At 48.6% G+C, this 22,527-nt stretch overlaps 1 protein-coding gene across 1 annotated transcript; it reads right to left on the bottom strand.

Annotated features, from left to right (window-relative positions):
* Nucleotides 1–329: 329 nt before the first annotated feature.
* On the bottom strand, nt 330–21,275 carry SLB (stem-loop histone mRNA binding protein). The gene is made up of 8 exons (XM_071093927.1): nt 21,064–21,275; nt 20,809–20,925; nt 12,882–12,986; nt 8,712–8,771; nt 8,267–8,404; nt 4,202–4,351; nt 2,700–2,766; nt 330–1,254 (listed from the first exon to the last, which is right to left on the bottom strand). The coding sequence occupies exons 1-8, from the start codon at nt 21,120–21,122 to the stop codon at nt 1,138–1,140; spliced, it is 813 nt and encodes a 270-aa protein (XP_070950028.1). The 5' UTR covers nt 21,123–21,275; the 3' UTR covers nt 330–1,137.
* Nucleotides 21,276–22,527: the final 1,252 nt, after the last annotated feature.

Raw genomic sequence — 22,527 nt, 5'->3', positions numbered from 1 at the left:
CCAGCCTGACCAACCTAGAGAAATCCTATCTCTACTAAAAATACAAAATCAGCTGGGCGTGGTGGCACATGCCTGTAATCCCAGCTACTTAGGAGGCTGAGGCAGGAGAACCGCTTGAACCCAGAAGGCCGAGGTTGCAGCAGGCCAAGATCGCACCATTGCACTCCAGCATGGGCAACAAGAGCAAAACTATCAAAAACTAACATTAAAAAAATAAAGAAGGCCCTTTACCCAGTGCCACTCGCTTCAGACACAACAAAGGCAGACACAACTCTGACCCTCGCTCTCATGGCAGCTGGGCCACCTGGCAACACCCTCAGTCACTTAAAGAAGGTTCTTTTCTTTTTATTTTTGCAATATCCCATACAAAAGCAATAGAAACAAAACAGTCTTAAGAAGTTTACAATTGAATATTTGAACAGCAAATCTGTACACATTATCATTTACAGCAATTTTACATGGTAAATTAACTGATTGTTTTAAAATGTTCTTTCTAAATCGCTCTGCTCTGCTGCCCTAACTCTTGGAGTATTCTAAAGAATCTAACTAGTGCTATTTACAAGTACCAAATTAAGACCATATAACTTACATAAAACCCATTAGTTTAATAGCTCAATTTAACAATGTCTGACTTCAGAGTGCTGTTATGACATACTGGTAAAAGGCCAAAAACTAAGTTTCCATAAAGATATTAAAGGTGTCTGAGAATACTTTGATGCCTATAAAAGTAGCTGACTCTCAATTGGTCCCATGGATTACATGGTTAAATCCAAAACAGTCCATCTGACAAGCAGCAACTGAAGTGCCTGTGGAAAACCAGTTAAGTAGGCCTGTCAGCTTACCCTGGAGGACAACAGGGATTATGCAATTAAGCTTGCTGGAAGATTGCTTCAAGTACACTTTCTTGGATTTAGCGCCATTTACAATTTAAAACATGCAAAATACACTCACTATACATAAAATTAATGTTTCTTATTAATGTTTCTTAAGAAAGTAAGGCAAAAATAATTCATCATGAGATAATGGACTACTAACAGAGAAACCACCAGGTATAAGTGCACACACATGCTTGGTGCCTGGCCAGCCTTCCACCCAGTCAGGGAGGAGCTGTTTCTCTTCCTGGCCGCCAGGTGGCAGTTAGCTCATGGCCGAGAAGTCTCTCAAGGGTTCAGTTAAACAAGCTTCCAAATCAAACTCGTCCTCCACTTGACTGTCCATATGTCTAACCTTGGTGGGTGTGCCAGAGTACACATCCTGGAAAACAGAAGCATGGGTCAGCTGACATTCATCTCACCCTGAAAACAGGGACCACTTCCTATACCCCCACAGCTTATGTGGTAAATCATGTGACGTAATGCACAGCAAGGTGTACACTTCACGTGCAACTGAGATTTTAATAGTGACATTGCAAAGAGAAACCACATGTACTATTTACAAGACACTGAAGTTTAGATGTACACACATTTTATTTTTATTTTGTAGAGATGGAGTATATGTTGGCCAGGCTGGTCTCGAACTCCTGGGCTCAAGCAATCCTCCTGCCTTGGTTGGCCTCCCATTGTGCTGGGATTATAGGAAGGAGTCACTAGTTACTGCACCTGGCCATGTACATAGTTTATAAACACAGAAAGAATTCTAAAAGCCTAGACAACACCACAAATAGTGGCTGTCTCAGGACAGGAGACAGCATTTAAATTGATACATTTTAAAACTTTTCTTTTGAGACAGAGTCTCACTCTGTCACTCAGGCTGGAGGGCAGTGGTGCAATCTCGGCTCATTGCCACCTCTGCCTCCCAGGTTCAAGTGATTCTCCTGCCTCAGCCTCCTGAGTAGCTGGGATTACAGGCCTGCATGACCACACCCGGCTAGTTTTTGTATTTTTTTTTTTTTTTTTGAGACGGAGTCTGGCTCTGTCGCCCAGGCTGGAGTGCAGGGGCCGGATCTCAGCTCACTGCGAGCTCCGCCTCCCGGGTTCACGCCATTCTCCTGCCTCAGCCTCCCGAGTAGCTGGGACTACAGGCGCTCGCCACCTCGCCCGGCTAGTTTTTTGTATTTTTTAGTAGAGACGGGGTTTCACCGGGTTAGCCAGGATGGTCTCAATCTCCTGACCTTGTGATCCGCCCATCTCGGCCTCCCAAAGTGCTGGGATTACAGGCTTGAGCCACCGCGCCCGGCCTAGTTTTTGTATTTTTAGTAGAGACGGGGTTTCACCATTGTTGGCCAGGTTGGTCTTGAACTCCTGACTTCAGGTGATCTGCTGGCCTCAGCCTCCCAAAGTGCTGGGATCACAGGCGTGAGCCACTGTGCCCAGCAGACGGTTTTTTTCTTTTTTTTTCTTTTGAGTCAGTCTTGCTCTGTTGCCCAGGCTGGAGTGCAGTGGTGCGATCTCGGCTCACTGAAACATCCACCTCCTGGGTTCGAGCTACTCTCCCGCCTCAGCCTCCTGAGTAGCAGAGACTACAGGCACCCACCATCATGCCCGGCTAATATTTGTATTTTGAAGAAACAGGGTTTCACCATGTTGGCCAGGTCCTGAATTCCTGACCTCAGAGGATCTGCCCGCCTTGGCCTCCCAAAGTGCTGGGATTACAGGCGTGGGCCACCGTGCCCAGCCCAGACTTCAGTTTGTAAGGCAGCACGTGTTAACAATTCACCTGCGACCCCCAAGCTGAAAGACTCATCCAAAGAAAGTACTTACAAAGTCGTCCTGAGAGCTGGTCTGGGGCTCAGAGCTGCTTTCTGCAGATTCAAGGTCTACAGGGTGTCTGTTAAACAAAATCCAATAGGTGCATCAGGCACTAACTTAACAAACCCAGGAGATGGGGCGCAGCTGAATTCAAGTCTGTTCGCTACAGACAAACCCCACCCATATGGTACAGCCACAACTGTTGTGTGAGCCTAGGGGACACGCCACTGACAGTGTCCCCTAGGCTCCCTGAGAGGTCAGCTTTCAGTGACTATTTGACAGACTTAACCCTAGCCCAATCAATCCAGCAGAGAGAAAGCTGGTGGCAATGAGAAGCAGCAAAAAGATCTGCTGGGCTCACCACACAAGCATCCTTGGAAACAGAAGCACTCATAAGCCCAATTTTTGAGGGGGAGAAACAAGCACTGTGAACATACTATGCATCATCACTAATTATTTCCAAGTTTCTACTCAGAGAATGGGACACTAGTGTCACACTGGGGGAAAAAACCCGAATGACATCTGTCAGGATAAACTGGTTAAGTCACTTACAAATCGTTTCAAACATGCCAGTCTCTAACATAAATTTCCCAGCACAGAGGAGAAACTCAATTGTTTGTTTAAAACATGTGTCTGAGAAAGGGAGAGGCTCAGGACCAGAGGGGAGCTGAGAAGAAACCCCACATAGAAGGAGGGAGGTACAAGATCATTCTCTCTACCTTCCTGGTCAGCAGGTATTCCCATGATGCAGCAAAAGTTCAGGCCTGAGACATTTCAACTAGGCACAAGTTTAAAAGCCAACAGGGCTGGGAGCAGTGGCTCACACCTGTAATCCCAGCACTTTGGGAGGCTGAGGCGGGCAGATCACAAGGTCAGGAGTTTGAGACCAGCCTGACCAACATGGTGAAACCCTGTCTCTACTAAAAATACAAAAAATAGCCCGGCGTGGTGGTGCGTGCCTGTAATCCCAGCTACTCAGGAGGCTGAGGCAGGAGAACCACTTGAACCTAGGAGGTGGAGGTTGCAGTGAGCTGAGATCACACCACTGCACTCCAGCCTGGGTGACAGAGCATCTCAAAAAAAAAAAAAAAAAAAAAGCCAACAGGGAAAGAAAGCCTTCTTCCTTAATTAAGAACTTTTATTTTCATGGTTGGACAGAAATGACACAAATACTTTTCAGGATATTTATATTTAAAAAACAAATTCCAGAGATTGCTGTACTGTAGGGGAAAAAGAACTCCAACAATAAAAACAGCAAAACAACAAACAAAACCTGTATTCCCAGATTGACTGTGCTTGAAAAAATAAATTCAATCCAGGAAGCAAACTCTTCCTTCCAGCTGCCTCCCACCCGGTACAGAAGAACTCGGCACTAAGCTGCAGCAGCAGCTGCTCTGCTGGCCAACAGCTGCTGGGGAACTTGGCACCAGAAGTTCCTGTCTCAGTGATGCACAGCTGCTCCAGTCACTGGACCAATCAGAGAATCACAGAACAAGAATGCAATAAAGACATACATTTCTTGCAAATCACATCCTTCTTCAGCTGGAGGATCCCAAAAATGCAGAGCCACCTTCCAGAGTTTGATTTGCTGGTCCCACGAACGTCGACTATACTTCTTAAATTTATTAGGGGTCTTGGGATGAATGCCAGGTTGTCGAAGGTGTCTACAGGAGAAAGATTATTCTAGCACATGCCCACATGCCACTCACCTTTCCACATTAGCTCGAAGATTAACCAAACTATGAGATTAGTGTTATTTTTAAAATTATAGATCGCCAGGCATGGTGGCTTACGCCTGTAATCCTAGCATTTTGGGAGGTCGTGCCAAGATAACTTAAGCTCAGGAATTCAAAAAAGGCCTGGGCAACACAGTGAGACCTCATCTCTATTTAAAAAAAAAAAAAAGGCCAGGCGCCAGTGGCTCACACCTGTAATCCCAGCACTTTGGGAAGCTGAGGCGGGCGGATCACGAGGTCAAGAGATCGAGACCATCCAGGACAACATTGTGAAACCCCGTCTCTACTAAAAATACAAAAATTAGCTGCCCTGGTGGTGCGCGCCTGTAGTCCCAGCTACTTGGGAGGCTGAGGCAGGAGAATTGCTTAGAACCCGGGAGATGGAGGTAGCAGTGAGCTGAGATTATGCCACTGCACTCCAGCCTGGGTGACAGTGCGAGACCCCGTCATGAAAAAAAAAAGAAAAAACAAAAACAAAAAACAGCTAGGGGCTGGGCGCAGTGGCTCACACCTATAATCCTAGCACTTTGGGAGGCCGAGGCGGGTGGATCACCTGAGGTCAGCAGTTCAAGACCAGCTTGGCCAACGTGGCAACACCCCGTCTCTACTAATACAAAAATCAGCCGCTCGTGGTGCCTATAATCCTAGCTACTGGGGGGCTGAGGTAGGAGGATCGCCTGAACCAGTGAGGTGGAGTCTGCAGTGAGCCGAGTTCGTGTTGCTCCAGCCTGGGCAACAGAGTGATACTTCGTCTCAAAAATAAAAAACCCTGCTGGACACGGCAAATCACTTGAACTCAGAAGTCTGAGATCAGGCTGGCCAACATGATGAAACCCCATATCTACTAAAAATAACAAAAACTAGCCAGGCATAGTGGCTCATGCCTGGAGTCCCAGCTACTGCAGAGGCTGAGGCAGAAGAATCACTTGAACCTGGGAGGCGATGGTTGCAGTGAGCCTAGATCATGCCACTGCAACTCCAGCCTGGTCAACAGAGCAAGACTCCACCTTTAAAAAAAAAAAAAAAAAAAAAAACAGGCTGGGCGCGGTGGCTCAAACCTGTAATCCCAGCACTTTGGGAGGCCGAGGCGGGTGGACCACGAGGTCAGGAGATCGAGACCATCCTGGCTAACATGGTGAAACCCCGTCTCTACTAAAAATACAAAAAAAACTAGCCGGGCGAGGTGGTGGGCGCCTGTAGTCCCAGCTACTCGGAGGCTGAGGCGGGAGAATGGCATGAACCCGGGAGGCGGAGCTTGCAGTGAGCCGAGACTCCATCTCAAAAAAACAAAAACAAAAACAAAAACAAAAGTCGGGCACAGTGGTCCACGCTGTAATCCCAGCACTTTGGGAGGCTGAGGCAGACAGATCACCTGAGATCAGAAGTTCAAGACCAGCCTGGCCAACATGGTGAAACCCCGTCTCTACTAAAAACACAAAAACTTAGCCAGGCATGGTGGTGCACACCTGTTATCCCAGCTACTCAGGAGGCTGAGGCAGGAGAATCTCTTGAACCCAGGAGGCAGAGGTTGCAGTGAGCTGAGATTGCGCCACTGCACTCCAGCCTGGCGAGAGCGAGACTCCGTCTCAAAATTAAATAAATAAAAAATCAACTGAGATTCTACAAAACAAACAAATATGTAAACAAAAAAAAAAAAAAAACACTATCTGGGCTGGGCACGGTGGCTCACGCCTGTAACCCCAGCACTTTGGGAGGCCAAAGCAGGTGGATCACCTGAGGTCGGGAGTTCAAGACCAGCTTGACCAACATGGAGAAACCCCATCTGTACTAAAAATACAAAAAAATTAGCCGGGCATAGTGGCGCATGCCTACAATCCTAGCTACTCTGGAGGCTAAGGCAGGAGAATCACTTGAACCTGGGAGGTGGAGGTTGCGGTGAGCCAAGATTGCACCATTGCACTCCAGCCTGGACAACTAGAACAAAATTTCGTCTCAAAAAAAAAGCACTATCCACCTGGCACAGTGGCTCACGCTTGTAATCCCAGTACTTTGGGAGGACTACTTGAAGCCAGGAGTTCAAGACCAACCTGGGCAACACAGGGAGACTCCCATCTCTACAAAATTTTTACAATTTAGTCAGGTGTGGTGGCATGCACTGCTAGTCCCAGCTACTCAGGAGGTTGAGGTGGGAGGATTGCTTGAGGCCAGGAGTTCAAGACTACAGTGAGCCATGATGGCCAGGCACGGTGGCTCACGTCTGTAATACCAGCACTGTGGGAGGCGGAGACAGACAGATCATGAGGTCAGCAGTGCAAGACCAGCCTGGCCAATATGGTGAAACCCCATCTCTACTGAAAATACAAAAATTAGCCGGGTGTGGTGGCGTGCGCCTGTGGTCCAAGCTACTCAGGAGGCTGAGGCAAGATAATCACTTGAACCCAGGAGGCGGAGGTTTCAGTGAGCTGAAACTGCGCCACTGCACTCCAGCCTGGGCGACAGAGCAAGACTCCATCTCAAAAAAATAAAATAAATACACAGTGAGACATGATCATGCCACTGCACTTCAGCCTGGGTAACACAGCAAGACTCAGGAGGAAACAAAAAAGCACCATCACATTGAATCTTACTATTCCTTTGCTATCTATGTTCCAAAAAATTAAAAAAAAAAAAAAAATTTTTTTTGAGATGGAGTCTTGCTCTGTCACCCAGGCTGGAGTGCAGTGGTGCAATCTTGGCTCACTGAAACCTGCTCCTCCCAGGTTCAAGCGATTCTCCTGCCTCAGCCTCCCGAGTAGCTGGGACTACAGGCGCCCACCACCACCCCCAGCGAATTGTTTGTAGTTTTAGTAGAGACGGGGTTTCACCGTGTTAGCCAGGACGGTCTCAATCTCCCAACCTCGTGATCCGCCTGCCTCAGCCTCCCAAAGTGCTGGGATTACAGGTGTGAGCCACTGCACTCAGCCAAAAGTAAAAATTTTTTTTTTAGAGACAAAGTCTCACACTCTGCAGCCCAGGCTGGAGTGCAGTGGCATGATCTCAGCTCACTGCAAGCTCTGCCTCCCGGGTTCACACCATTCTCCTGCCTCAGCCTGAGTAGCTGGGACTACAGGCACCTGCCACCGCGCCTGGCTAATTTTTTTGTATTTTTAGTAGAGATGGGGTTTCACCGTGTTAGCCAGGATGGTCTCAATCTCCTGACCTCGTGATCCACCCGCCTCGGCCTCCCAAAGTGCTGGGATTACAGGCATAAGCCACCGCGCCCGGCCCATGCCTGGCTAATTTTAAAATTTTTTGTAGAGATGAGGTCTCCCTGTATTGCCCAGGCTAGTCTCCTGGCCTCAAGTGGTCCTCTTGGCCTCCCAAAGTGCTGGAATTACAAGCATGAACCATTGCACCTGGCCCAGAAAACTAAATTTCAACCCCAATCCTGCCAAAAAGTTCAGGAAAACACTAAAGCTTTCTTTATATCCTTTTGTGTCTGTGTGTTTGATGGAGCAAGATAGGCAAGAACATGCTGCTTAAAGGAAATAGGGCAATGCCAATTATTTTTCTCCAATTAGAATTTTACAGTATTTAACTTAAACTTCATTTTTTTCCCCATCATGTATTTTAATAAGTTTACATCTATATAATTGCTGACTCCTAAGAAATGTTATCTAACATTCAAAATTCTGAAAATGATTTTTAAAATCTTCATGTCTTTAGTTTTTTAGTTGCCAATCCATTCTTTATTTACGTCATAAGTCCCAGTAAGTCTCTATTAAATAGCTCTTAGTAGGTGTGAACTATCCCCAGCATCATCTGTACTACACAATCTAAGCAACTCTTTAGAAATGCAATGCTACAGGGCTTGTTCAAGACATGCCACTGAGACAAGACTACCTTGGGACTTCTTTAATATAACGATCGTAGGCAATTGTGTTCTTCCCATAGTTGATCTGTTTCTGTCTCCTCATTAGGACACTTTCATCTGTCTCAAAGTCAGCCGGCACAGTGGACACAGACTCCTTTGAATCAGAACTGAAAAAACAACAGATTAACAGAATAAGCCCTGCAATTAAGATCACCATGTAAGGTAAGCCAAGAAAATGTCAAAACACAATAATGGAGGATTCACTCCAGATTCCCAACCATATTAATCCTCAACAGTCCAGAGACTGCATGTATGGGAATTTAGTACACAACAGATACAGTATTTCAAATCAGTGAAGAAAGTATTAATAAAATGCTACTGTAACAATCAGCATTTCTGACAGTCACAATTTTTTTTTTTTTAACAAATTACAGGTCTATCAAATTAGAAAATAATCATTTTCACAGCCTTTACCTTCCTGATGATGATTTTCTCTCTCTTCCAAAGTCATTGACGAGAAGTTTCCTTTTATATCTGAGGGCAAAATAAATATTGCTGTTTTTAAAAAAGGTATAAAAATAAAGCAGCCAGGTCTGAGGAAGCTCCACCCTGATACCCTCAGGCACACCATCCTATGAAATCCAGAAGCTCCCTGGGCCAAAAGAAATCCTTGTCAGGTTCAGTTTAAGTAGTGAGATCCACACAACAAAAATGTACATCCCCAAAAACTTAGCAGCCTTAAAAAAAGAAAAACACAAATTGAAATATATTTTTATTTTAAAAACACCACACTTACTAATGGGACCCGTATGCCTACTGGGCACTGCACACCTTCTCCAATCTTGGAGACCAAACATGCCCCCTTTTGTCTTGTTCCTCATGAACTTCCTGAGGCATCTGCTTTCTATTGCAGTCATTACCAGAACACGGCTTTGCAAAAAAAAGAAATATGACATCTCCAAAAGGAGTCTAGCACAATCTAACGTTGAAACCACGAACTACCTTGAGCTCCAAGTTCATGTGGGTATCTTTTTTTGAGATGGAGTCTCACTCTGTCACCCAGGCTAGAGTACAGCAGCACGATCATGGCAGCTCACCACAGCCTCATACTGCTGGGCTGAAGCAATCATTCCACCTCAGCCTCCCAAGCAGCTAGGACTCCAGGCAAGTGCCATCCCACCCATCTCCAAAAATTTTTTTTTTTTGGAGAGATGGAGGTCTACATGGCCCAGGCTGCTCTTGCACTCCTGAGCTCAAGCGATCCTCCCACCTCGGTCTCTCAAAAGTACTGAGATCAGGAGTGAGCCACCACGCCTGGCCTGTCATGCAGGCATCTAAATTATGTCATGTATCACTGTGCCTCCTCTTAAAATCTAAAATCCACCCAAGTTTGCTGAGGTGTTCAGTGCAGCTTGGACGCCAGAAGGTAATGAAGTAATTATCTCCTGTGCTATCTCCTATCTAGAGTAGCACTAGCTATATAAGACCATCTTTGTATGATTCAGAGATTAGTCCTGCAAATCATGTGCTACAGGGCCCCATTCTCTCCAGTACCACAGATGACAAAGACTGGTTTCAGGTATGATGAAAATCCATTTTCTTTTTTTTTGAGACAGAGTTCCCTCTTGTTGCCTAGGCTGGAGTGCAATGGTGAGATCCTGGCTCACTGCAACCTCCGCCTCCCGGGTCCAAGTGATTCTCCTGCCTCAGCCTCCCAAGTAGCTGGGATTACAGGCATGAGCCACCACACCCAGCTAATTTTGTATTTTTAATAGAGATGGGGTTTTTCCATGTTGGTCAGGCTGGTCTCGAACTCCTGATCTCAGGTGATCCACCAGCCTTGGCCTCCAAAAGTACTGGGATTACAGGCGTGAGCCACCGTGCCATGCCAAAAATCCATTTTCATACTCTTATACTGCTAGTTTGTAGTCTGTTAATCTCCTTAAAGCACAGTAAGCTGACATTTCATACCCCTTACTGTTGGGAAGTAAGCTGGCCTGCCAGTAACGGCTCACTAAAGGGCCAGGAGGTTTTAAATCACACAGGTCGCACTAAAAGCTGCAGCTTTGGCCAGGCACGGTGGATCACGCCTATAATCCCAACATTTTAGGAGGCCAAGGTGAGCGAATCACCTGAGGTCAGAAGTCTGAGACAAGCCTGGCCAACATGGTGAAACCCAGCCTCTACTAAAAATACAAAAATTAGCCGGATGTGGTGGCACATGGCTATAATCCCAGCTACTCAGGAGGCTGCGGCAGTAAATCGCTTGAACCTGGGAGGCAGAGGTTGCAGTGAGCCGAGATTGCACCACTGCACTCCAGCCTGGGCAACAGAGCAAGACTCCATCTCAAAAAAAAATAATAATAAATAAAAGCCATAGCTTTCCTTCACAAAGGGTATAATCAACAGAGTAGTCCAAACAGTGCTGTTTTCCAAAACAAGACAATTTTCAGGCACAGACCCATGAGATATCTGAAGAATAAATAGGGATCCACTCACAGGACAATCTAGACAGGTAGAATATGCCTGAATATGAGCTGCAAATAATCCCTGGCAAGGGGTGACTTGAGGGAGCAACTAGGCTATAGGTATGCAAGAACTGTTCTAAGACGTGAATGCAACACAAACTATACGGGTTAAGTCAACATTCTTTTTTTTTTTTTTTGAGACGGAGTGTCGCTCTGTCGCCCAGGCTGGAGCACAGTGGCACGATATTGGCTCACTGCAAGCTCCGCCTCCCGGGTTCACGCCATTCTCCTGCCTCACCATCCCGAGTAGCTGGGACTACAGGCGCCTGCCACAATGCCTGGCTAATTTTTTGTATTTTTAGTAGAGACGGGGTTTCATCGTATTAGCCAGGATGGTCTTGATCTCCTGACCTCGTGATCCACCTGCCTCGGCCTCCCAAAGTGCTGGGATTACAGGCGTGAGCCACTGCGCCCGGCTAACATTCTAATTTTATAGTTGAGAAAGTGAAGACCTATATAAATACACTAATTCACGAAAAACATTGATACTCACATCTGTGAACTCCTACTTCATTTCTTTTACCAAGGCATACTATCCACCCAAACATTTTGATACCAGAAGATATTACAAATAACTCCCCCAAATGTTCAATAACCAATTCCCACATATTCCTGTCCCTTTTCAAAGGAGGCAGCTATAAATACCATCACTGGCTGCCAAAATGAGAACAGGTAGTCTAGGTATGATTCCGTGGCTGACACGCAAGACACTTTTTTCTCAAGACCCTGTTTGATTTATCAGCCAGCTGTTGGCTAAAATTATCTTGTAAAATACTTCAACTAATTATAAGCCACATTTTAACTCGGTTTGAATAAACCCAGTCCATGCAACTGGGTTTGAGTTAGGCAACTCATCAAAAGAGAAAGGACCAACACACTGATAATCAAGGGACATTAAACAGTGGTTAAGGATGCATTAGGTAATGAGTCAACGAAGAGGAAGTAGCTTAGTTTGCGGTAACTTGGATACACACACAATCTTGTGTACAACTGCAAGAGGTTCACAGAATCCAAGTTTGAGACCTTTCCTTGTATGCTGGCATTTCTGAGCTGTGTTTGTTGCCTGAGCCGGTGTCAATGTATTCCTTCATCTGGAGAGAGCACTCCATCTAGTGTGCTGGGTTGTGTGACCACCGCACACAGAAGGTCGGTGATAACAAATGACTGTAGTAAGTTCCTGATAGTTAGGCCAGGCACACTGGCTCATGCCTGTAATCCCAGCACTTTGGGAGGCCAACGTGGGCGGATCAGGAATTCGAGACCAGCCTGACCAACATGGTGAAACCCCATCTCTACAAAAAATACAAAAATTAGCCAGGCGTGGTGGCCTGTGCCTGTAATCCCAGCTACTCGGGAGGCTGAGGCAGGAGAATCTCTTGAACCCGCGAGGCAGAGCTTGCAGTGAGCCGAGATCTTGCCACTGTACTCCAGCCTGGGCAACAGAGCAAGACTCTATCTCCAAAAAAAAGAGAAAGTTGGCCGGGCGCGGTGGCTCAAGCCTGTAATCCCAGCACTTTGGGAGGCCGAGACGGGTGGATCACGAGGTCAGGACCATCCTGGCTAACACAGTGAAACCCCGTCTCTACTAAAAAATACAAAAAAACTAGCCGGGCGAGGCGGCGGGCGCCTGTAGTCCCAGCTACTCGGGAGGCTGAGGCAGGAGAATGGCGTAAACCCGGGAGGCGGAGCTTGCAGTGAGCTGAGATCCGGCCACTGCACTCCAGCCTGGGCGACAGAGCGAGACTCCGTCTCAAAAAAAAAAAAAAAAAAAAAAAGAGAAAGTTTCTGATAGTCCTCCAGCCTGCAATCTAGTAGTAACACCACTGTGCACCTACTTCCACTCTCAGAAGGATTACCACCAGGAACACAGTGGTCTCCAAGCTTGAAAGAGTGGACTCATCTGCAGGGCTTTTCACAGGATGGCCAGGCCCCACCCCATTCGCAGGCCCAGGGAAGGGTCTGAGAATCTGTATTTCCAACAAGTCCCCAGTAAATGCTGATGCCTTTGGTCTGGAGCCCAGACCTCTGAGAACCACTGTTCTAAGACATATATCAAATTTAATGTGTTACTGAAAATGCCACAGATTAACACTTCAAAGTGGTCCAAAATGTGTACCTTGCCATTTCTTTGTTAACTCTGGTCCTCATTTCATCTTCTTCAACTGCACTTGCCCAGTCAGAGCATCTGGAACGGGGTTTAGGGCCTTCAGGAGTGGTAAAGCTGCAATAAAACAAAAATGCTACTGAACCATGATACGTACTTTGTTTACTTTCAAACTGTATGTCAAGAAATATTCAAAGGCTGGTGGGGCACAGTGGCTCACGCCTGTAATACCAGCACTTGGGAAACCAAGATAGGAGGATCACCTGAACCCAGGAGTTCAAGACCAGCATGGGCAAGATAGTGAGACTTCATCTCTACCCCCCACCCAAAAAAATAAAAGCATTAAATCAGTGAACTATCTGTATCAAGCCATACTAAACTGGAGTTTAGCAGGACAAAAGCAAACATGATGTAGAACAGAACCTATCAGTTGAATCTACCCAGGGCTGTCACTAGAGCAGAAGTCATGGAGCTCCTTGGCAGCGTGCCCACTGTGTTTGGGAGGTCTAATAAAACCAACTAGAATTTAAGACTTCAAACTAAATTATGATTCCTTTTGGGTGTCCACACTTCAGTAGTCCAGAGCTATCATATGGCTAAAATCAAGTTATTTGGTTCATCTCTGGTATGTGTTTATAAAGCCACCGTATCAGACATTAAGATGGAGATTTGCTTCAAATTTTTGCAGTGTGTGTGGTAGTCAGAAAAACCCATATCTAGTTTTCAGCTTCAGTTCTGGCATTTCTATGGGTTAGCCTTATCTCACTGATCCAACATCCAGCCTGATGCTGGAGCTCATGAAGCTGACTCTGAGAAGTTCAGAGAGTGTAGAGTTTCCCATTTAGTATTTAATTTGTCCCTATGCCATTAGTCCCCAGCTTGCAGTCACTGCCAATGTCAATGTTGACAGGATTGTGACAATATTGCCTTTCATAACACCGAGGACCAAAGAATTCCATTATTCTAACAAAGCCCAAGTTTCATAGATTGTGGGCACATCTAGACAGATATGTGCATGCTTGATGGTGCAGAGCAACTACTCACTTCCACCAACCTCGTGCCCCCTGGCTGGCCATACAGAGGGATGTGTTGTCAAACTGAGAAGGATCTGCAAGGTAAGTCTCTAACTGAGGCCCTCTCAGGTGGGTGTTTCCACTGTGTAGTCCCAAGCCTGTATCCGTATCATAAAAGTGCAGGTCGGGCATTCCTCCAGGTTATCTGGCCAGTGTAGACTCCTTCATCTGAATATGAACCTCCAGGATAAGAATTTTTCAGACATGTCTATACTCAACAGTAGGATCCTGCACTTGCCAAATGTCTGCCTCCTTCTGTTCTGCATTGACCCATTTTTTTTGAGATGGAGTCTCGCTCATGTTGCCCAAACTGCAGTGCAATGGCGCGATCTCAGCTCACTGTAACCTCCACCTCCCAAGTTCAAGCGATTCTCCTGCCTCAGCCTCCCGAGTAGCTGAAATTACAAGCATGAGCCACCACGCCCAGCTAATTTTTTATTTTTAGCAGAGGCTGGGTTTCTCCATGTTGGCCAGGCTGGTCTCGAACTCCCAACCTCAGGTGATCCACCCGCCTCAGCCTCCCAAAGTGCTGGGATTACAGCCGTGAGCCACCACACCCGGACTGCATTGACCCATCCTAATTCCTGTTAAGTGTGAGAAGAATTGTCTTCAGTTCTCTCTCCATTTTCATTCATGATGAGATCATTGATCCATTAACCAGCTGAGAAATGACTGATGCTGAAGAAATGGTATTCTATTGGTAAGGCTTATTACCAAACTTCTGATAATGAAGCAGGCTACCAAAAACTTATCCAGCCCACCCCAGGAGTGTTTGGATTTGATCATGGAAGTAGCACACACCAAAATCACCGAGACTTTAGACTACTTGTTTTATTTTGCCAGATTATCATGGGAGAGTCTTTAGTTCTGAATTATCTGTAAGTCTGAGTACTTCATAGAATTAGAAAGCAGGTACAGCTGACACCTTCTCACCGTGTTGTAAATATTTACTGAGACTGGGTACAGTACTGAGGGATGATAATCTTCTGATTTATCCAATGCTGACTGTCTAGAGCAAATTGTCCACTCTGTAACCTGTATGAACACATTTCTGGGTACCTTAGAAGTTGTCTTTTTCATGTGTGCTAATATGCAGCATTTATACATTGTGAGAAGTTGATTTTAATAAAAAGGTTGAAACTTCATCTCCAAAATAAATAAGCAGCCGAGCACAGTGGGGCGTGCCTGTAGTCCCAGCTACGTAGGAGGCCCAGGCAGGAGGATCACTCTAGCCCAGGAGGTCAAGGCTGGATAAGCCTTGATCCTGGCACTGCACTCCAGTCTGGGCAACAGGGCAAGACTCTATCTCAAAAAAATATATATGGTGGCAGGCTGCGGTGGCTCATACTTGTAATCCCAGCACTTTGGGGAGGCCGAGGCATGTGGATGACCCGAGATAAGGAGTTCGACGCCAGCCTGGCTAACATGGGGGCGAAACCCCGCCATGTTAAAATAAAATACAAAAATAACATAAAAATACAAAAAGTAGCCAGGTGCAGTGGTGCACACCAGTAGTCTCACCTACTAGGGAGGCTGAGGCAGGAGAACTGCTTAAACCCCAGAGGCGGAGGCTACAGTGAGCCGAAATTGCACCACTGCACTCCAGCCTCAGCAACACAGACTCCGTCTCAAAAAATAAATAAATAGTAATATAGAATAGCTAACATAGCCGTTTACCTCTCAGGTGCATATGATTAATAATTCAGAATGTTACATACACTATGATTACAATGTGTACGGAGGAGTATAAGTCAGAGTCCCTGCTGTATCAGGACTCCATCTACTGGCAAAGTACCCCCTACACTTGAGTCAAACCAAATCCAGGAGCTCAGTTCCATCTCAAGCTCAAGGTAGTCTTCAGTCAATATCGGGAAATTTATGGCCAGGCAGTGGCTCACTCCTGTAATCCTAGCACCTTGGGAGGCCAGGGCCAGCTGCCTGGGCTCAGGAGTTCCACACTAGCCAGGGAACATGGTGAAACCTCATCTCTACTAAAATACAAAAACTTAGCTGGGCGTGGTAGCTCACATCTGTAATCCCAGCTACTCGGGAGGCTGAGGCAGGAGAATCCCTTGGGCCCAGGAGGTGGAAGTTGCAGTGATCCACCAGCGGAGTTGCAGTGAGCCGAAATCACGCACTGCACTCCAGCCTGGGAGACAGAGAGAGAACCCATCTCAAAAAAGAAATGAATAAATAAATAATAGTCCGGGCATGGTGGCTCACGCCTGTAATCCCAGCACTTTGGGAGGTTGAGGCAGGCGGATCACCTGAGGTCAGGAGTTCAAGACCAGACTGGCCAACATGGTGAAGCCCCATCTCTACTAAAAATACAAAAATCAGCTGGGTGTGGTGGCAGGTGCCTGTAATCCCAGCTATTTGGGAGGCTGAGGCAAGAGAATCACTTGAACCTGGGAGGTGGAGGTTGCACTCCAGCCTGGGCAACAGAGCGACAATGCCGCCTCAAAAAAATAATAATTAAAATTTAAAAAAAAAAAATCAGGAAATTTGAAAGCTTAAGGCTTGATGCCCCAAATTCCGGCAATTCAAATTGATGTATCTTATTTATACATCAAACATAAACTCACATTTTTATTTTTCTACCCCGTTTTTCTGTTGGTCATTACTGATATTAAAACTAGACACTGGGTCGGGTGCATAGGCTCATGCCTGTGATCCCAGCACTTTAGGAGGCTGAGGCAGGCAAATCACAAGGTCAGGAGTTTGAGACCAGCCTGGACAACATGATGAAACCCCGCCTCTACTCGGGCCGGGCGCTGTGGTTCATGCCTGTGATCCCAGCACTTTGGGAGGCCAAGGCGGGCGGATCACAAGGTCAGGAGATCGAGACCACGGTGAAACCCCGTCTCTACTAAAAATACAAAAAATTAGCCGGGCGCAGTGGCAGGCGCCTGTAGTCCCAGCTACTCGGGAGGCTGAGGCAGGAGAATGGCATGAACCTGGGAGGTGGAGCTTGCAGTGAGCAAGCTCTGTCACCAGCCTGCGTGACAGAGCGAGACTCCATCTCACACACACACACAAAAAACCCTGCTTCTACTAAAAATACAAAAATTAGGCTGGGTATGGTGGCTCACGCCTGTAATCCCAGCACTTTGGGAGGCTAGGGCGGGTGGATCGCTATGTCAGGAGTTTGAGACCAGCCTGACAAACATGGTGAAACTTCTTTTCTACTAAAAATACAAAAATTAGCCAGGCGTGGTGGTGTGCACCTGTAATCTCAGCTACTCAGGAGGCTGAGGCAGAATTGCTTGAACCCGGGAGGCAGAGGTTGCAGTGAGCTGAGATCGTGCCATTGCACTCCAGCCTGGGCAACAGAGCAAGACTCTATCTCAAAAAGAAAAAAAAAAAAAAAAAAAAAAAATAGCCGGGTGTGGTGGCGCATGCCTGTAGTCCCAGCTACTCCGAGGCTAAAGCAGAACTGCTTGAACTTGGAAGGCAGAGGTTGCAGTGAGGTGAGATCATGCCACTGCACTCCAGCCGGGATGACAGTGAGACTCCGTCACAAAAAAATAAGCTAGATAACTAACTTTAATTACAACAAATAAGCAACCTATTTTAGCTGTAAACCAAATGCTGTGCTTGGAAAATACAATTGCAATAACTAATGAATAATACTTATGTAATTACCATTTCTTCCCTTACAGTCACACAACTCAAGAGAAACTTAAATTGCATTTCTAAAAGTAAATTTCCAGATTCTAAAAACAGTAGAAAGGCATGAAATCAAATTAGGTAATTAACTGAAAATTAAGTTGACTCAATAGAGGCCTGTCCAGGATTGGATACAAGCATCCTCACTAGTGTATCAAGAGGTTCAAGTCTGGGTCTCCCAGTGTAACAAGTTCCTGAACTACAAGAATAATTTAAAGCCTGTATATGTGAATGACCATATACTACATACCGTATTTTGGTACCTTTAAGTCCATTTCTTAGATTAAGTAGGTTACATTCACAATCTACCCTATCTTAGGACAACAAAGCCTAATTTTACACACTAAGCTAACAACCTTCCAAAGGGAGTACTTCTAGATCTTATCCATCAAGGAGCTGGCTCTATTTGTCAGATGCCTCCAGGCCTTACCCACAACGTGCAAACACCAAGTGCAAAGGCCCTAGCACAGAAGCATTCCTATAGTTGGAGGAATGAGGATACCAAAAACTTCTGTAACTTCTAAAGCACTGTAAGGATTTAATATTTTTATCTTCAGCTAAATGAGACCACTGGAGAGTTCAGAGTTTGATCTCAATAAGGTTTGATAACCTTCCCTTCATATCTGGACCTAAGGCCTCTTCTGTACCCAACCCTAGACCCAAGTTTTTTTTTTGTTTTGTTTTGTTTTTTTGAGACAAAGTCTCACTCTTGTTGCCCAGACTTGAGTGCAATGGCTCAATCTCGGCTCACTGCAACCTCCCCTTCCTGGGCTCAAGGGATTCTCCTGCCTCAGCCTCCCGAGTATTTTGTATTTAGTAGAGATGGGGGTGTTGGGAAAAAGGCTTTTCGGGTGCCTGTATAAACTGGCCATAAAAATATGGGACAGTAAGTTGTGAAAAGCCACAAGAGGCCTCTGAGGAGGAAAGCCTCCTAAAATTGCCATCATGTTCCCATGCTCAGACCAAGACCGGCTCTCTTATCTTTTAAACACTGTGTTCAAGAAGAAAGACACTCCTTTAAAGCACTGGAATGTGGACAGACATGCAGGGTCCTAGTCAAGCCCGCTCCCACTAGCTACTCATCCCACTAGCTACTCATCGGTAAGTTACAGATATGCTGTTTGAGCACAAACGAGATTCATCTAAACCGCTACTGCTATAAATTATGCCTATGATACACTGCTTCTCTTTCACTGTTTCACCCTGAACGTCTACTACTTAGATTTAAGTGATTGTACTCAATACTGTGGAGACCAGAACTCTGGACCTTTTGCAGCCTCCATTTTCCAACTGGGCCCCTGGCTCCCACCTTTATGAACTCCTAACCTGTCTCTTCTCATTCCTTTGTTGCCACCGGACTTCGCGTACCCTACGGGTGGTGTTGAGGCTGGTCCCCAACAATGGGGTTTCTCCATGTAGTCAGGCTGGTCTCGAACTCCTGACCTCAGGTGATCAGCCGGCCTTGGCCTCCCAAAGTGCTGGGATTACGGACAGGAGCCGCTGCACCCAGCCCCCTAGACCCAAGTCTTTTTTTTTTTTGAGACGGAGTCTTGCTCTGTAGCCCGGGCTGGAGTACAGTGGCCGGATCTCAGCTCACTGCAAGCTCCGCCTCCCGGGTTTACGCCATTCTCCTGCCTCAGCCTCCGGAGTAGCTGGGACTACAGGCGCCCGCCACCTCGCCCGGCTAGTTTTTTGTATTTTTAGTAGAGACGGGGTTTCACGGTGTTAGCCAGGATGGTCTCGATCTCCTGACCTCGTGATCCACCCGTCTCGGCCTCCCAAAGTGCTGGGATTACAGGCTTGAGCCACCGCGCCCGGCTGACCCAAGTCTTTAAATATCATCTCTATACCCTGGTAACTCATTGTGCCTGAAGATGCCTCCCAATATAGACTCCTACACTCCATTACCTTTCTTGACATCTCCTTTGCTTCTCTAAGCAGTTTCTCAAGCCTCACAACTTCCCGTACCTAGCTGCTCCAGCCCATCTTCTCTATCTTGGCAAATGGCCCCACAATCAAGTGTTCAGACCTAAAAGGCTTGAGTCATTCTTGATGCCTCTTTCCTCTGTAAACCAAAAAGTGTCTGAGACAGGTCTCAATTACTTTTGGAATTTAGCTAACTTGTTAAGGACATGACTAAAAGAACACGAAATTACAGAAAGAGTCTGTGATTTGTGCCTTTCTCCAAAGATGACTGTGAGGACTTCGATATTTAAAAGAGAAGAGTAGGTTGAAGGAGAAAGGATCCACATGTTCCAAGAGAAAACGAGCAGCTAGGGGAATAGTCAATTATGTATTCCTCGTGCGCTCGGTAAGTCGGCACTTAAGGTGAACAAAGTTCACCCGTGGAGACACTTCATCTTTTATCTGCAGCTATCTGCTTAGAAACAAAAGGAAACGCAAAGGTAGTTTCTTGCATGACTCCGCCTTCAGCTTAATTTCTTCCTTTTGGCATAGTGGTTTTGGGTCCGAGTTTTTATCTCCTTTTCACGCCTCCCATCCCCAACCCATCAGCAAGTCTCACAGGTCCTGCCTTCAGAAGTCTATCCTGAACCATGCATTTCCTCCCGCCTTCACTGCTGCATCTCGGCCAAGTCACCATGCCTTTCAGGAAACTTAGGAGCAACAAGCCCCCAATGCGGGACGGACCACCCCACACAAAGCCCCTCGAGTTTTCTCTAACCATAGCCCCTTAAAGCCCCGCCACTATGACCACTGGCACCCCTGCTTACTTCCTCCAAACCCTCCTCGGCTGTCCCACCCCTATCAAGCCCTCCTTTCGCTCGCATCTCGACCCTCCCCCTACACACCGCCTAACCTAGAAAATGGCCAAGCAGGTGAACCCGGTAAACCCACTTCTCGTCGGGACTCGGGTGTCCCCTGACTTCCACGTGTTCACCAGAAGCCCGTCGGAGGCCCTGACCTCTCCCGGGAGCACCACACAGACTCTAACTGGCCAACTCGGGCTGACACCAGTTCAGCAGACTCCCACCCCGGGAAGAGGCTTCCGGAGTGTTCCAGCGCCTGCCAGGCCTGGTGCGGGCGCCCCAGCGCAGGGGCCGCGCGGAGACAAAGGTAAAAGGACGCAGGACGCCGACCTGGCCGATCCCGGCACCGAGAGAGCGCGACAAGGTCCCTGGAGCCCGCGGCCCCGTCAAGGGCTCCACCGCGCCCCGACCCCCGGGTCCCGTGCCCACCTCTCGGGTCTGCGCTCGGCGCCGCGGTGCTCGGCCTCCTCGGCGTCTTCGGGCCTCCAGCGTCTGCCGTCGGCTCTGCGCTTCCGTCCCAGGCTCCATCGCGCGGGGGACGGCGGGCTGCGGGGAGGAACGCGGTCGGCGGGGCTCGGGAGGTCGGGGACCGCCGCACGACCCCCGTCCCGCAACATCCGGCCCCGCACGACCCCCGCCCCACGGAGCACGCCCTCCCTCGCCCGCCGCGCAGCCCGGCCTCACCTGGCGTCACCGTCGCAGCGGCTCTGATACCTCGGCGGGCTTCGCGGGCGGCAGGCCATGGCAGCACGGGTCGGGCGCGCAGGGCGGGCCGGGGCCGGGGCCGGGGCCGGGGCTGAGGCGGCGGGGGCGCGGGCCGGGCGCGCAGAGCAGGGAAGGAAAGAACCGGACCTGAGGGAGTGAGCTGCGTCCCCGCGCCGGCGCTCACAATCTCAGCGCGCCCCGCCCCCAACTGCCTTTATATCGGCGCCGGGCCCCGCCCCTCGGCCTCCCGCGCGCGCCGGGTCGGGCGAAACCATCGGACCACGCCGTGGGGGTCCACTCGGCTGCGCGCGCCTCGCCAGCCGACTGGGGCTGGGGCGAGACCTCAGAACCGCGGGCAGCCGCGAAGCCCGACTGCCTGGCGCTCGGCTCGGGAGCCGGAGGGACGCCGTGGGCTGAGGAGAGGCCTAAGGAAAAGGTTGAGCTCCACCCGCGGGATTGAGACGGCCGGGCCGCCGCGGGCCGCTGCGACGCTGATAGGTCGCGCCTTGGCGGGCGGGGGCAGCTTTGGCGGGAGATTCGGCCGCGCGCGACGCGGCGCAGGTTGTGGGGGAAGGGCAAGCGGCGCGTTTCTCAGCCTGGGTCGTGGCGCATCTCCCATTGGTCCCGGCCTGGGTGGAGCGCGGCTCTGCTTGGTCCCTGCCCAGGTGGGGGCGTGTCTCCTCCCTGGCGGGAACCCGGAACCCGGAAGGCGTGGCTATGGCCGGTACTGACTGCTCCCCACGGTCCCGTGGCCGCTGCAGGCGCGTACCCGCGGTCTGCTGTTTTGAGCCGCTTAAAGTTTTGGAGTAACCTTTTAGGTAGCGATAGTTGACCACTACGCTGAGTCTTTCCGGTCCCACTGCCCTGGCCGTTAGCCGCACACCGGCCACCCACTGAGCCGCTAGTCTCCGCCGCTAGTCTCGGATGCAGCTGCCTCCCTGCCCGCCCGTGACGTCCTCCGCTGTGTCGCCGGTACCTGACGCTCCCACTCTCTGCCTGGAGTTGACTGGGCTTGAAGTATCCTGAAGAATCCCTGGCTCAGCAGGGAGGCCCCACCTGGAGGCGAGGTCCTGTAGATCCGCACCATCCGTCCCGCTTCCCCGCCGCCGTCACAGTTGCAGCTGATGGCCCCGCGGATCCAGCCAAATAGAACCCCAACAGGGGTACACATACACCTGGGAACAGGTTCCCACAGCTTCCTGTTGGAGACAACGTGAGGGATGCAGGGGAGAGTGGAACCAGCCAAAAGAGTGGGCAGTGGGGTCAGGTCCAGGAGGCTGAGCCCCAGGGATGCTTGGGATCCCTCTGAGGCCCTACACCTTTCGGAGGGCCTGGCTTTTGCACCTGCTGTCCTCAGGACTGTGCCTTGGTGCGCCCACCGCCCCCTTTTGAACTTGAAAAGGTCATCCTAAGAATAGGACAGACACATCCTGTCCCTTCCCT

The sequence above is a fragment of the Macaca nemestrina genome, chromosome 3 (assembly GCF_043159975.1).
Source record: "Macaca nemestrina isolate mMacNem1 chromosome 3, mMacNem.hap1, whole genome shotgun sequence".
Lineage (NCBI taxonomy): Eukaryota > Metazoa > Chordata > Mammalia > Primates > Cercopithecidae > Macaca > Macaca nemestrina.
This window is presented reverse-complemented; position numbering and strand designations above follow the sequence as displayed.